At 36.9% G+C, this 15,129-nt stretch overlaps 1 protein-coding gene across 2 annotated transcripts in view; it reads left to right on the forward strand.

Annotated features, from left to right (window-relative positions):
• Positions 1-15,129, forward strand: part of LOC106177511 (kelch-like protein 5) — a 59,540-nt gene that overhangs the window by 17,427 nt on the left and 26,984 nt on the right. The window contains exon 1 of one of the 2 annotated variants that reach the window (XM_013560302.2): positions 1,049-3,109. The exons of the other annotated variant lie outside the window; for it this stretch is intronic. Coding sequence (XP_013415756.1) covers positions 2,970-3,109 — 140 coding nt within the window. The 5' untranslated portion in view covers positions 1,049-2,969. Of the gene's footprint in view, positions 1-1,048; positions 3,110-15,129 lie in introns of those variants that run through there. 2 annotated transcript variants of the gene reach the window in all.

The following is a 15,129-nucleotide window of genomic DNA, read 5'->3' on the forward strand; positions in this document are numbered from 1 at the left end:
ACAGTGCAAACATTACTTTATTTAAAAGTTTATTGATCATACAAGCTTTCCACTTACTTTATGATGCCACTGTTGGAAAGCCAATATTTTCACAAAAAAGTTGAGTAACATGATCAATGATTTAACATTGGATGAGATATCTAGATTATGTTGTGAAAAACTGCAGATTAATCCAGATAAATGACAGATGACTTTGTTACATATTTACTAATGGTAGCTGGTATTTTGCGAATAATATAGCTAATAGATAATTATTCCTCCGTAAGTTTGTTTTTTTATTTAGTGCCATTTTGATTTGGCTGAATATGAAAGAGGGGGGGGGGGGGTCACTTTCTGGGGACTTGAAATGAATAAAATGATAAAATTGATAGTAATTTGTGTTGATTACTTACATTTTTTGTGTTGATTACTTCTGGGGTTGTTAACCAGAGAAGTGGGGGTTATAGGTGTGGTCACTAGTGGAAGCATAGTCCTTGTTGTAATGCACATAACAGCAGAGTGTGATAAACGCAAATGATGTCAGTTATCGTTATATATCGTCGACCATTTCTTTGCTCACCTTTTCATTCGCAGGTAAGGTTTCCAATAGGTTTTTAATTTAGGGGTAATTTTTGAGTCAAGCTAATAAATGTGGGGGCCAATTCTAAGATTACTATGAGTCACAATAATAGATATTTGTCATTTACATTAAATTATGCCATTTCAAATGTCTCATAAATGTAATCCATGGTGGTATATGATATGCAACAAATGCTACAAATCAGATAAAACGACTTTTGTAAATTACATCCGCTCTCTCATCCATCCATCATTTAAATTATTGCCATCATTATCTTCTCTATTATGGATTAGCTAATTATAGGGGCAAATCTTTTTATAAGGGCCCTCTCTGTAATCACTATCCACATGGGAGCCACATCATTATCATCATCATCACCATGTTATCTCACATTCCCATCTGTATCTCCCCCAGGAGAATATTGGACCAGTGCTCAGATTGTTAAATAGGTGTCACTTTACCAGAGTACAGTTTAAGCAGGTCAGAAAAGTTCTCCCCCTTCACTCAGGCACAAGTCAGCAAAGAGGAGGCATTGTATATAAGCAAGGGGGAGAGGGCGAAAGAGAAAGGTTCCTTTATTTCCTCATCAAGAATATTGAAGTCTGTACTGCAAGGTGTTACATCTGAGGCTCAGAGATACTGTTGTTGATATAAACATTCAGGACTTTTCTCAAGTTGAAGATCATTCCATTCAGGGTCTGGTGCACTTGCTGAAGCTTAGTGTCCTATCTCCTTATAAACATTCCATCGGTTACCAGCTCCCAGTCCTGGGGCAATTTGACCATTTGATATCTGTAGACAAAGACAGAAAAGGACAGAGATAGTGACACCTTGGAGGGGAAAGGAGATTATATCTGGTCATACTAGATGGAGCCGCAGGCTATGGTGCCAGGGTACGGAACAGCTAAATGTTATTGTGAAAAGTAGGGGAAACTTAAGAGAAGATTCAGTTATATTACCTTGGTGACAGTTATATTACTTTGGTGGGTATTGTATCAGTGATACAGACAAGCTGGGTGAAGCTTTGAATGAACTGCCTTCAGTTATTTTGTTAGATGAGAGGAGCTCTGCAGAATTAAGTAAAAAATAGCAAAAAAGTGATTTTTGCCACACTTGCCACAATCAGTACAGGGAAGACAACCAAATCATCAAAGGCATAAATCCTAGAATTCACTTTGAAAGATAATGCCCATATATACCTGCAGGCAGGGATATTATAATTACCCTGAAAAAATTAGTCCCATAAATTGATCATCAAAGATAATTGAGGAATTTATTGGCTCTGCGAACAACTGCTGTGTCATAAAGCGGAGGTGCATGCCTTTCAGTGTGGGAACTCAGTGGAATGACAGCATGAGCTCTGACATCTCGAGTAAGATTGAGTAATAAGGTCATGTCGCTGACTTCGACTGCGCTGACAGCCACTGGGAAGGAGTAGGACTAGATCTTCACAGCCACCTCTGTTGTGGACTATATAGTAATACTGGTGTCAAATCTGGGCTGTTATTGTCAGTTGGTGGTTTATGCCATCCACATCATGGTAATGACCTGCCTGAGGGGATGATACAGTGTGATGAGCACTGTTTTACTCACAGTGACACAATATTTGAAGTAGAAGTGCCACTGTGTTGATCAGTCATACTCTTAGCATTTGACTACTCCCGAATAATTGCACTCTACCCTATTGTACTGAGCAGAGGTGTGTGAAAAATTGACAGCAAGGCTCATTAATGTAGACAGACATACAACTCTAGAGCATGGGATTTTTGTGGGTTATAAATTAGGTGAAGTTGGAGGGTCTGGGATAATAACATATCGCAAGTTGGATGATTTTTCTCATAACCAGCCACGCCACAGAATCTTGCCAATTTTTTTAATTTATAAGTGTACAATCTAGCACTTGTACTGTTGACAGGAAAATATAGCTGCAGTGGTGGCAGCTCCCAGAGTTGTACAGGAAATATACAGCTGATTAGTGTTGCCGAGGGCACAGTGACCACGTTGTAGTATTACTGTAGGTGGATTCACCACGGGACAGTGCTGCTGCAGGGAGTTTGACGCTGACGGATTGCTCTGTCTGTTCAAGTGGAACCGGGCGATGTAAGAAGGTACTGTGAACAGGAATGACTTGGTGAGTAGGATGTATTAGATCCCTTGCTCTCCGCGGGAGCCCTATTGAAGGGAGGAATATGATGGAGAAGAGGTAACGCTCAGGAGGAAGCAAGCTGACACTTAGGGCCACAGAAAAGTGGGCTAAACTTTCAAAAGCTGATAAAACTAGTGTGGAAATAGGATTGAAGTACAAAGGGAAACACCAACCAGGCATGCTCCCTTTATAGAAACTTCTCTCTCTGTCAATTCGTGAGAACAGGATATTTTTTCTTTACATTCCGTCATATGATTTATATGTATGTCTGTATGTATGCCTTCTAAAAAGACCACGCTGCTGGCTGCAGCTAAGGCTGCCACAGTGGAGAAGAGACAGCCAGCCAGCTACGAGGGGGACGGGAAACCAAGGAGAATGACACTGAACCCTGGGGACGGGATTAGGTGAGCACAACACGCTAGTGGAGATATGTATATACCCTAGGGCCCGAATTATAATGTAAATAATATACGATGAAAAAATAACAGAAATTTACAGTATTCAGGTGATATATAATATAAAACCATAGCAATTGACAGAAACATAGCTTTTGAAACACAATTTAAAAGGTAAATTTTTCCTAAAGTGATGAAACCTGCAAACAAAGGGGACCAACAATATAGAAAGGAAACATATTATCCATTTGTACACTTAGTTGTCACCCTTTGATCAGGTAATACAGGCCCTGGCTACTACCATATTGATGAAATAGTTGATTTTAGTGCCGTCTGGCTCTGGTATAATGACACCCTGGGGAAGATGATACAGGTTAAATAGGTTCAAGAGATCTACCCTATGGGGATTTAGGATATTGAGGTGGGCAATGAATAGTATGCCAAAAGGTCCAAAGATATGTGGGACTAGCGGGTGATGACCTCTTTTGACATTTGTGAATTATTTTTAATCTGCAGGTATTCAATTTAGTTTGATATTAGTTTGACTTAAATATTTTGGTGATAGATGTATATCTTTGCTGTCAGTGAATTTCGTTTGAAGTTAAAGTGCTTGGACCTGCAAGCAAATGATAGATTAAAAGCATATACTAGTATGTGAGAGAGTTTCCAACAGATGACTGCTTGAGAAAAAAAATCTGAAATTAAAACCCTGTATTCATTGAGTTAAGCATCTGATATATTCTTAGCAGAAATGTTTAATTTGCTGTTTTTGTGATCAGTCTGGGTGATAAGGCTGAGAACAGGTATTGAATTATCACCTTGTTTTGATGGACGGCAGATAAAGAATTGGACAGCCGGTATAATACTGCAATTGCCTCGTATATTTGAACACCTCTTTTTTAAAATTTTTGACTTTTTGTCAATTTTAGACACTCACAGCAATGTACTCTTTGTAGTGAAGCCAACTAACTTTTGGAAAACTTTGAGTTGGCTAAAGTATCATTGACAGTATGGTTTTTGAAAAATAATTTATTTGTGTTGTTTGGATTTATAGAGGAATAACCATAGCATGGTGTGAGGATACAAATTATACTAAGGTACTGATAATGAAGAGACAGGGGGTGCTTTGCACAAATAAAAATCGGATACTTTTGAAATGGATGTTTGAGATGAACTGGAGGGGAAATATTTGCCCAGTTGTCTGCATTGTTATTTGTTGTGGTAAGCAAGGTGTAGTACATAATTTGTAAGATCTCTTTTTTTTTGTTTACCCTTTTTGTTTGCATTTATATACATGCAAATAAAAACAGGAATGTTATGTTTTGTATGTACATACTTGTATATATGCAGGGGAAAGATGTAATATAGTCTCGACATATCTTTTTCACCATGAAAAACACAGCTAATTGACATCGGCTATATAGAATGCATGCTATGTCACATGATATGATGTTAAGACATATTCTCCTCCATTAAACAAATTGCGGGCTGCACCTGAGGAAATTAACTGCTAGTTCTGCCAGCCCTGACATTATGTATTAGGTTCTGGTTGAGTAGAAGGTCACATTCTAGTGCTGTGTATGTATGTATGTGTGCCTCAGCAGAGCACCCCGTGTTTCACAGGTCACTGGGAACTAGATTCTCAACTCACCTCTGTTTCTCTGAATCTTGAAACAGAAGAGGCTTGTTGATATAGTAGAGACTAGATTCCAGCGGCCTCTGAAACTCGGGGTGATGTGATGCCTCTAATGTATTATTGCTCTTTGATCAAACAAAGTAGTTTGTGTTGTGAGGCTGCCACACCAGTGATAGATACAAGTTTCCAGTGACCTCTGAAACACAGGGTGTTGTGAGCCTCAGCTGTGTTGTTCTAGGGAGATGTAGCAGAACAGTTTGTGATGTGAAGTCGGCTAAGGATGTCAACTCCTATTACCAGATGTACGCCCTGAGTCCACTTTCAGCTTCAAGTGCAATTTAACGCAGGGCGTAATTTGGCTGTGCAGGAAAGAATGTGGTCATAATTTGGTGGTCTTTGTTGAGGTTGCCCTATTCAAGGAATATTTTTATGTAGAATTTTCAAGTTTTTTTGTACAGCAAGGTGTAGCATGTTAGAATGCAGGGGGTTTGCTAGATTCTTTCTCTCAAGCATTGTTCTTACCTCTAGAGTAGATTTGCCTTTTGATGAAAAAATAAATTTTGTCTTGATTATTTGCCTTTATATTTTAAAGAAACAAACTTGTAATAATATTTTTCATATTTTCAGTGGTTTTGCTGATTGTTTGAATTCCAAATGTCAGAGATTCCTAAATTCACCATTAATTTCAAAAACGGAAAATTCAAATTAAACCTTATGGTATTGATTCAAATCTTGTTCAATTTATCTGGATTCATCAGTTTCAGCTTTCTGTAATTCCGAAAAGTGTTATTTAATGGGCCCAAAAAACATTTTCTCTTTGTGCTGGCTTTTATTAAGGGCAGATCTGAAGGAGCTTAGCACCTTCTGGTGATGGAGTTTGTCAGCCACAGGAATAGCATTACAACCAAGATACTCACACACACACTGGTTCAGTAGAGGTAAAATGATCAGTAAAAGATAAATGGCAGTAAATATGTTGAGGTAACAGCTAGAGTAGATTAGTTTTATGCACAGAAAGAAATCTCATTTCTTGGCTGAATGCAGGAGGTCTGGGGTCAGTGACTGGCTATGGCAGGGAGCAGGTAGACCCGGGTGTGAATGCAGCTGGTCGGACATTAGGAGTGGGAAAAAAATGCATGGGCAGGTTTTACAGAAAATATTTCTTTCTGAAAATTGGTCTTAATATAACCATTAGACCTAAATTTAGTCTACTTTGACAATAGTACTTCAGTTAAATTAAATTAAATTCTCTTTTTTTATTTCAAGAAAAACGTCATGGCAGACAGTTTTGTAACAATATTAAAAAGGACTATGATGTTATCTTGGCTTAAAATAGACCAATTACTTTTAAATTCTTTTCTCAATTTTAAGCCAAGATTTAGGGCTGAAGTTCTTTTGTGAAACTGGCCCCAGGGACATGATGGTTCAGAGAGGGCAGGTCCCAGGTCACTGATTGGTTTGACAGCACAGCAGGTCTCACATCATTGATAGATGTTGTAGAGGGCAGTTGTGTTTCTGATGGTAGATGCTTTGTAGTAATAACAAACCCCAAAAGCCTGTTTTGCATAGTTTTGGGTGACTAACATGTTTTCACTACACGTTTTAAACCTTGATATCTGTTTCAAATGCTCAACAAATTAAATTAAGAAAATTGCTACTGTCTGCTGAGATTGGCTCCATAGAAACTATTCATATTATTGAAAAGGATGTGTGGATACTTCTGTATGAATTTTGCCAGAAAAGTCAAGTCTTGAATGGCCATTCTTTCTGTGATGCTCACTTGTCCTGTCGTTTCTATTCAGTATTGCTGCAATATCAAATTATTCAGTATTGTAAAAACTTGAGGACTACAGTGGGCTGTGTAGATAATTACTGTTGCTATAGCACTTCAGTTGATGTTGAGGATATGCCATATGTGTTTTTTCCACACCTGGGGTTGTATTTTGTTATAACATCAGACTGGCATGGACTTAGATATATGCTGTTTATTGATGTTGCTGTTTATTTAAAGCAGGATGGCAATATTTCAATGGGAACAAATGGCCACACCTGGACCTTTACGAAGAAAAATAATGCTGGCCGTTTAGAGTTCTTACCTGTGTGTTGTCCACCTCGTTGTTGTGGTGTCCAGTCACGTAGGGTCAGGTGCTAGTTATAAGACCAGTGTGGACAATGGGAAGTATTTCTGTGTTAACAAAACAGATCTACGTTCATTAAATAACGCACGTATATGAACCCAGTTTACCTGGGTTATAATTACTGATATGCTGTTGTTCCTTATGAGGTGTTTGGGTTTCAGGGTGAAGTCAAGGCTAGTTTCATGAAAGAATTTAAGTGCGAAAATTGGTTTCAACTTTAAGACCAGAGTTTGATCTTGGGTCAAAGTAGACTTAAAATTTGGACCAGTTTTTTTGGGTTACGGTTATTCTGAAGTTTCGATATTACAATCCAATTGATAAGCGTTTCCATGTGCTATTGCTTACAAATTGTGGATTGCAGAAAGTTTCTCATTTTATTGAGGAAAAAAAATGTTTGGAATTTCAGATATATTTGTATTGTTTGAGCATGATCATGCATTTCATCCAAAGAATATAGCCTATTACTTTATAGTACATTTATCATGGGGTTCACAGTGAGCAGCTGGCATAGCTAATCTTGAGAATAAAATATAGGACTTATACAGCTTGAGCCATTATTTATCATCCTGTCAGTATTGAAATAGTTTCATGTTTAATTTAAAGGTGCACACATTAAACTTAAGCATTGTCAGATGTGCTTGAACGTGATGGGGAAGTAGACAAAAAAGTTCTTGGGCTAAACTAAGGCCCTATTCAGAATAGGGGACTAACTAGTCCGTGGGTCAAATATGGCGACCCACTACAAAGCTTGCCGTCTAATCTGCTAATAGACATGGAATAAATATCCCGTGGGGAAGTATTCAAGTGGGTCGCCTCAACCATATTTGACCCTCCGACTAATTAGTCCCCTATTCTGAATGGGGCCTTTTACTACTAAAATAGGATAGCCAACTGGGCAAAGATGATATTGCTGCAGATTTTGATTTGGAGCTTTTAAGAATGATTAGGCCACAAAAAATGTATTTACGTATATACACCCACTGTGACAACAGAATAAAAACCTCTGTCATGATAGTCACAGTTTGCTGAATAACCTTAGAAATTTGTCAAGTTACATTTTATATTCTTTATGTAATACAACTTAGTTAAGTCTTAGATCCCATTTCCATACCTAGACCGATCTAGCAGGATTGGCTCATCTCCTAGGGGGTTCACGCTAAATTGCTTCCATCATAAGCAGTTTTGATGTCTGGTATGCCTAGCTATTGCATCCTCCAAATGATAGTTAATTAGCAGCTTCAGTAGGTGTGCTAGATGTCAGAGCCACTTAAGCTGAATGCAAATTAGCGAGAAACCCCTCGGAGATGGGTCAGTCCTGCTAGATCGATCTAGCTATGGGAACAGGGTTTTAGGAAGCTAAAATTTTAGCTCAAAAGTGCACTTAAGCCTTATTTAAAACTGGCCCCTAAGGGAACATTTAGAGAGGGAATATGTTTGATGAGTTGCAAAGGTACATTTTGTCTTACCTGAGAGAAACTACAGTATGATTATAATATGCTGTTCAACGTAACATTTTAAAAATATATCCAAAATGATTATCTTATGATTTTGCACTCACCCAATGTTCTGTTGTAGGTTTTGGTACTTTGTATCATCTTTTTATTCTTACTACTTTCTTTAAAGAGCAGAAAATTGACTCAGTAAAGTAAGGATTATTAATGAAAAAACTTTAACCAACAGGATTTAAGAGAAGAGCTAAACCATTCTTGAGAATTTTTTGTTTTGGTATGAAAAAAGTTGGAACAAAGTTTGGAATATCTACTGTAGATTTTTTACCATATAGAAATGCAAGTTCTCAAAATTAAAACAAATGCCATATCCTGTTTTCAACCTGATCTTTGTAAACCAATGAACTAGTTAAAAGCTGCCTCCAAACAATAACCAACTGTTAAAACGAGGAGCAAAAATGGATGAAACCCAAGTTGTGCACGTCTCCCCCTTGCTACTTGGAAGAATTATTTCTCATCAGTACACAATGTGTTATTTTTCAAATTAAAAAAAAAAGAAAAGAAAAAAGAAAGAAAAAGATTCCAGTGTTAAAAAAGTTGCTTTCTCCAGCACCTGTAGTTAATTGTTACACAGGATGTGAGGTCGCGGGGTCGCAACATAACAATTGCGCGGTACCTTAAAGTGCCTGATAAGACTTGTCAAAATGACATTCAAATTTCAAGTAATCACACACTAGCATCTGTGTGGATTACAACCGCCCTTGCTTATTGTGCACGTTCCTTGTGATGATATCGCTGCGAGTCAAGTGAATTTTGGCTTGGAAATAAAATGGGTTTGATCAAATGGAGAAATTAGGTGTGGTTGGTTTTATAATAAGGTTCAGGGCTATGCTTTTTAAAAGGAGTTATGTTTTTTAATAGGTGCTCTTTTGCTGAAAAAGTAGTTCAAATTAAAGTTGGTTGAGCAGATGAGATCAATGTCATTAATGTGACGTAAAATTATATAGAGGAGCTATTAAAAGAGCATGATTGGGATCTGATAAAAAATATTATCTCATTATGATATAGCTCATATAACTATAAAATGAAAAAAAAACTGACCTTTGTGATGAAACTATTGTAAACTAGCAAAGGCTATAAAGTTTGATTTAGATCTTAACAAGGAATGATAAGAACAGGAACCATTGTTCTTTGCTTCTGTGTTTTTCCTCAGTTTGTTCCAACTTTTCGTGCCATTTGGATGAATTTGAGAGGGTCTGGGTAAAGGAAGAAAAGGTCAGTTGAGGTCAGTTTTGTTTTCTATTCCCACCACTTGGGTCATTCTTACCATGCCATGCTGTGGCCTAGGTTACCTAGAACCAGGGGTCACACAGACAACGAGGTGCACTGATTTGCTGGGATTAAACTTGTTTTATTTTACAAATATTGAGGTGATATTGAGTTCTTGGTGTCAATAAGGCTTTTGATCTGTTGGATGGTGAAGAATGTTGGCAAAGTTGTACGGTTTAAATAAACAGATTTAGGAATGCGGATTTGAGTATTTTTGGATTTGTGTGGGTAACCAATGCTTTTTTTCTCGAAGCAGTCTAGCAGGATATAATAATGTATAGAATTTGTGTAGGCAGTTTTTTAAAATTTCATCAGGAAAAAAGAGACACCAAACATTCTATGTATAAAGAATGTGACAATTTTTTATGTACAGACACAGATGTGTCTGTACATATTGCCATCACCTGCGTCTGTCGTCGCCGTCGCCGTCGCCATCGCCGTCGCTGTCGCCGTCGCCGTGCACTTTCAGCGTTAACACCATAAGTGGAAGACAGTTTTACTTTTTGGCTTTATATTTACAGAGCTGACTAATATTCATAAAACGCAGGTCAAGTTCGAAAATCAGCATGATCGGGCCATTATTGTAGAATTTATGCTGTTTTTTTCACTTTTTAGCATATATGCAACACTGTTAACACATTTCAAAGAAAACCGATTGGCCTGTTGTCATGAAACTCACAGGAGTAATCAGTCTTACTAAAACGCAGATCAAGTTCGAAAATCGGCATGATCGGGCCACTATTTTAGTAGTTATGCTGTTTTTTCACTTTTCAGCATATATGCAACACTGTTAACACATTTCAAGGAAAACCGATAGACCTGTTGTCATGAAACTCACAGGAGTAATCAATCTTACTAAAACGCAGGTCAAGTTCGAAAATCGGCATGATTGGGCCACTATTTTACTAGTTATGCTGTTTTTTACACTTTTCAGCCTATATGCAACACTGTAAACACAATATAAGAAAAACAGATGGGCCAATTGTCATGAAAGTCACAGGAGTGGTCAATTTTACTAAAATGCAGGTTGAGTTCGTAAATCAGCATAATCGTGCCATTATTTTAGAAGGTATGCTGTTTTTTCACATTTCTTCAGATTCAATTTTTAGGCATGTTAACAGTCTCATTATTAAACTAATAAGATACGTGAAAGTGTTTGTTTGACATTTCCTGCATCTTTACAACATTGTTAGTTGATTATGTAAAAATGATGGTAAACTTGTTATCATGTATTGTATAATAGAGTTTCAAAAATGGAAATAAACTCATATCATTGCAATTTGTCAGATTCAATCATTCACTATGTTCAGAATCTCAGAATGGAAGAAATTGGACATTTAACACTGCTCTATTGATACTTTTCTCATGTCATCAATTTTCTTAGTTGATCATATAAAAATGGCAGTAAACTGTTAATTTTGTTTTATGTTAAAAATTGTTAAAAATGGGGAAAAAACATTTCAGAACAGTGCTGTCTTGTTTACATTTTGGCATTTTCAAGTTGTGACTTTGAAGTTCCATGGGCCTGAAGACCTTTGCTAGTCACATTTTCTGAATATCCATGATACTAATATTTTATTAGTAAAAATTGATGGTCATTATGCTGTTAAACATTATGTAACATTGCATCAAAATTTGAAAAAAAACTATTTTGGGCACTGCTCCCTAATTACCTTTTAAGAAAAACCATGTCACTTACTGTTCTCAAACTTACAGGAAAGAAACATGGGACTAAAATACAGCTTCAGTAGGCAATGCAATCTGCCAGATAAACAGTTTTTTTTGTGAAAATTTAATTTTTCACATATTGGCATTTTCAAGGTGTGACTTTGAAGTTCCACAGGCTTGAAGACCCAAGCTAGTCACATTTTCTGAAAATCCATGATACATATATTTTGTTATTAAAAATTGATTGTCATTTTGCTGTTAACCATTATGTAATATTGCATCAGAATAGAAGAAAACACAATTTTGGGTGTTGCTGCCATGATGACCATTATGGGAAAACCATGTTACTTATGATTGCCAAACTTTCAAAAAAGAAATACAGGACTGAAATGCAGCCTGAGTTGGAAAAGCAGTCTAATTGACTTCTTTTTCTGGAAGTTTTACATTTTCAAAGTGTGAACTTGAACTCCCATGTGCCTGAAGCTTTATGCTTGTTTCACATTTTACTTACATTGGTATTACCTGTTGAGCATAATTAAAATTTGATGTTGAATTTGCAGTTTAACATAATGTACTTTTGCATCAGAATTGACAGTAGCCTATTTTGTTATTTCCTGCTTTTTGTCTGTACATTTGACAGCTTTGCTGCCTTGTTTTCAGAATAGTAATCTTCAAATGCTGGATAAAAAAATGGAAACTGACGTGTTTTAAATGAATGAATAAGGTAAACCAATAATAGTCAATAAGGAAAATTGCATTTGGCCATTAAAAGGAAAAGGTATTGAAACTAGATATTTCATGGTAATGATTTACACCCCATGCCTTTCTGGTGTCACCAGGCAACTCCAAGTAGAGAGAGAGAATGGTGTGCAACACACGGCAATATGATCTCTGTGGGCAGTGCTGCATGGGTATGGTACATACAGTCTTCATTCAAACTAAATGTTATAAAGAAAAATCATTGAAAGAACACAGGATCAGTGGGTGCATCCAGGGTTTCTAATTTGCTATAAATACAAACCTGCCTGTGCACAAATACTGCTCACGCAGTGTGGGTAATCCATAAATGTTATTGTAGAGGCATTGGACGGCTCTGGTCTATGCTATTGATAGATTGGTGTCTCTGGGCTTAGAGTATGTTATGATTGTTACAGGGAGGCATAATATTGACGGGCACTGACAGGGTGCTTGCTGGGATGTTTATTCCACTTCACATTGATTGAAAATATTTTATTTGGCTGTTAAATAAAAATCTAATGAATGGGTGAGTGGATGAATAAGTACATGAATGAATGAATGAAAATGAACTGATCAAGGAATGAAAAGATAAATAAGATGAATGAATGAATGAATAAATGAATGAAAATGAACTGATCAAGGAATGAAAAGATAAATACGATGAATGATTGAATGAATGAGTAAATGAATGAATGAATGAAGGGAGGAAGAAATGAATGAATGAGACAGATGTATAAATAAAAGACAAATTTTGACTTATGATAGCATTTTGCTTGCTAACAAAAGTACTTCATTTGGAGTCCTTTTACTTCTTATCAGTATCTCTTTCATTTGATAAACCTCGTCACTTGAGCTAATATTAGCTAGTACGGAGTAAGCCCAAATACTTTTTATTGTCCCAATAAAGCATAATATTTACATGGTGGCACAGCAAGAGGGCAGTGTGCTTTTTACCTTGCCTGTCTCCAGCCAGACTAATTTCACACATGGTGGACATTAAATTGCTGATTTCATAAACAGAACTGTCTCATTAGTCTGCTTATTGGACTTGGAAAGAAAACTGGGCCTAGCCTCTCTGTGTGGGCTAGGGAACACAGTGTCTGTCAGTTTAGACAAGACTTCAGTTGGTTGGTAAAAGGGTTCGCAGTTACACCAAAGAACTTGTGACCAACTTTTTGTCTGAGATTTATTTGTTTCACAGTAACCCAAAACTGACTATCCTAGATGGCCTAAAAGAGTGAGACCATTTTGCCTAAAGTTGTAATCATAAATGCAAGCTGGACCTATTCCCGGTCCAAAAAAGTTCTCATCTGAACCTGCCGGGATGGGTGCTGTCATCACAGGGTCGTTCTGTTTGCCGTATTTGCTTTATCAGTTTTTCTTTGTCATCGGAAGGGGCGAGGCACACAGACTGTTGTCAGTCTTCCTAAGGATAACGAGTTACTTTGTCCTCTCCTCAGGTTGAACTTATTATTAATGTTTGCACAAAAAATTGCAAATAGACGATACACCTTTGAAATTGAGATGAGATTTATTCTCGAGTTCCTGTCCTGATATGGTGCTGATCATATTGGCATAGCTACAGTGACACACCTATAGAATCAATTTTTTTTGACAGATCAGTTCTGTGTCCTCCAGATTTCATTTATTTAGTTATAAATTTATTTATTTATTATTTTATTTTTATTTCTTCATTTATTTATTAGTTTTGTTATATTTTATTTAATGCCTCATTCCAATCTGCATCATTTTCGTTTGGTTCCATTCTTTTTTCAAAACTCTGAACAGGTCCTTATTCTTCTACAGGTTCTCCCATTTAATCTTTAGTATTGGAATTCTGTTGCTTGTCCCATAAAGAGTTCTAACAACTAAAGCATACTTGTACTAATGTATTATGCAACTGCACTTGATTATTGAACATGGCCTAATCCAAAGGACAGAAAAATCTTTTCATCTCAGCCGAGGGTGAGACAGGCATTTATCCATGAAAGAAATCTTAGAAATCAAGGAATTAATTGAATAAATGCTATGCTGATTGAATCATCCATTTTTCACTTGCATGAAGGCAGCCAGTGAAGAGTTGCCAAATATATCATGAAAAAATACTTCCTGGATCTTGTTCATTTATTGAATTTTGCTATGAGTATTTGAAAGGTGGCATAAGTGAAAAGATAGACAACAAAAAAGTATAAAATCATGAATGAACCCATCATTTAAACCTATTTTTACCTTATTAGTCTTTGAAAGGTAACATATATTGATTAATAAGAAAAAATGCACCTTGTGCCCATGATCAAGACCTTCATTTAAACCCATTCACCTCCTGTTTGTAAAGCAAAAACACCCAACAGATTTGACGAAATACAACAAGGAAATAAATTGTGTGTGTGTGGCAGGCCCAGGGGATGGGGCTGATTGCAGGGAGGCCTGTACCAGTTCACCTGGTATTCTATGTTCCACGAATCCCTTGCCATTTCTTCGCAGAAATCAAGGGCTTTGTTCCCGGGCACCCTTTTTACACTGGGGTGAATGAAAGTTAATTTCCGTGGGAAATCGAGATTGATCGCCAAGCTGTGTTCTACACTTGTTGGTCAGTAAATTGGATATTGACCACTGGTTATTGTATTAGAAAGATTCCTGAGGACGGGTAAGCTGCAAATTATTAATTGACCATGGCTTAGTTATGTGCCTTGATTTTCACCCAGCTGGGTTAGTTTGATATTGTAATGTTGGTGTGGTATATGGCACTGTTGTTGATGGCCCTTGGCTATATTGTGATAAACAGTGGAATTTTATGAGGTTATGTGTATTTGTATGCCTGGTGCAGTAGTATAGTAAAGCCTTAATAGTAGGTGGAACCGTTGGTCTGATGCTTTCTTTTTCACATAAAATGGTGAAAAAGAGCTGTTGTTTTGGGATTTGGCAGAAACCAAGGGAATCTGTATGACATCTCTGTTAACAGAGTTTAGACTCATTGTTTTAAGGGTAGCTACCTGTTAACTGGTGGTGGAAAAGTGGAATATTTTCCAGATTTAATTTTTTTTCTGCAGAAATAATCAAATGCTCGTTTAT

This window comes from Lingula anatina, chromosome 3 (assembly GCF_051362555.1).
Source record: "Lingula anatina isolate TDL-2025a chromosome 3, LinAna3.0, whole genome shotgun sequence".
Taxonomy (NCBI): domain Eukaryota; kingdom Metazoa; phylum Brachiopoda; class Lingulata; order Lingulida; family Lingulidae; genus Lingula; species Lingula anatina.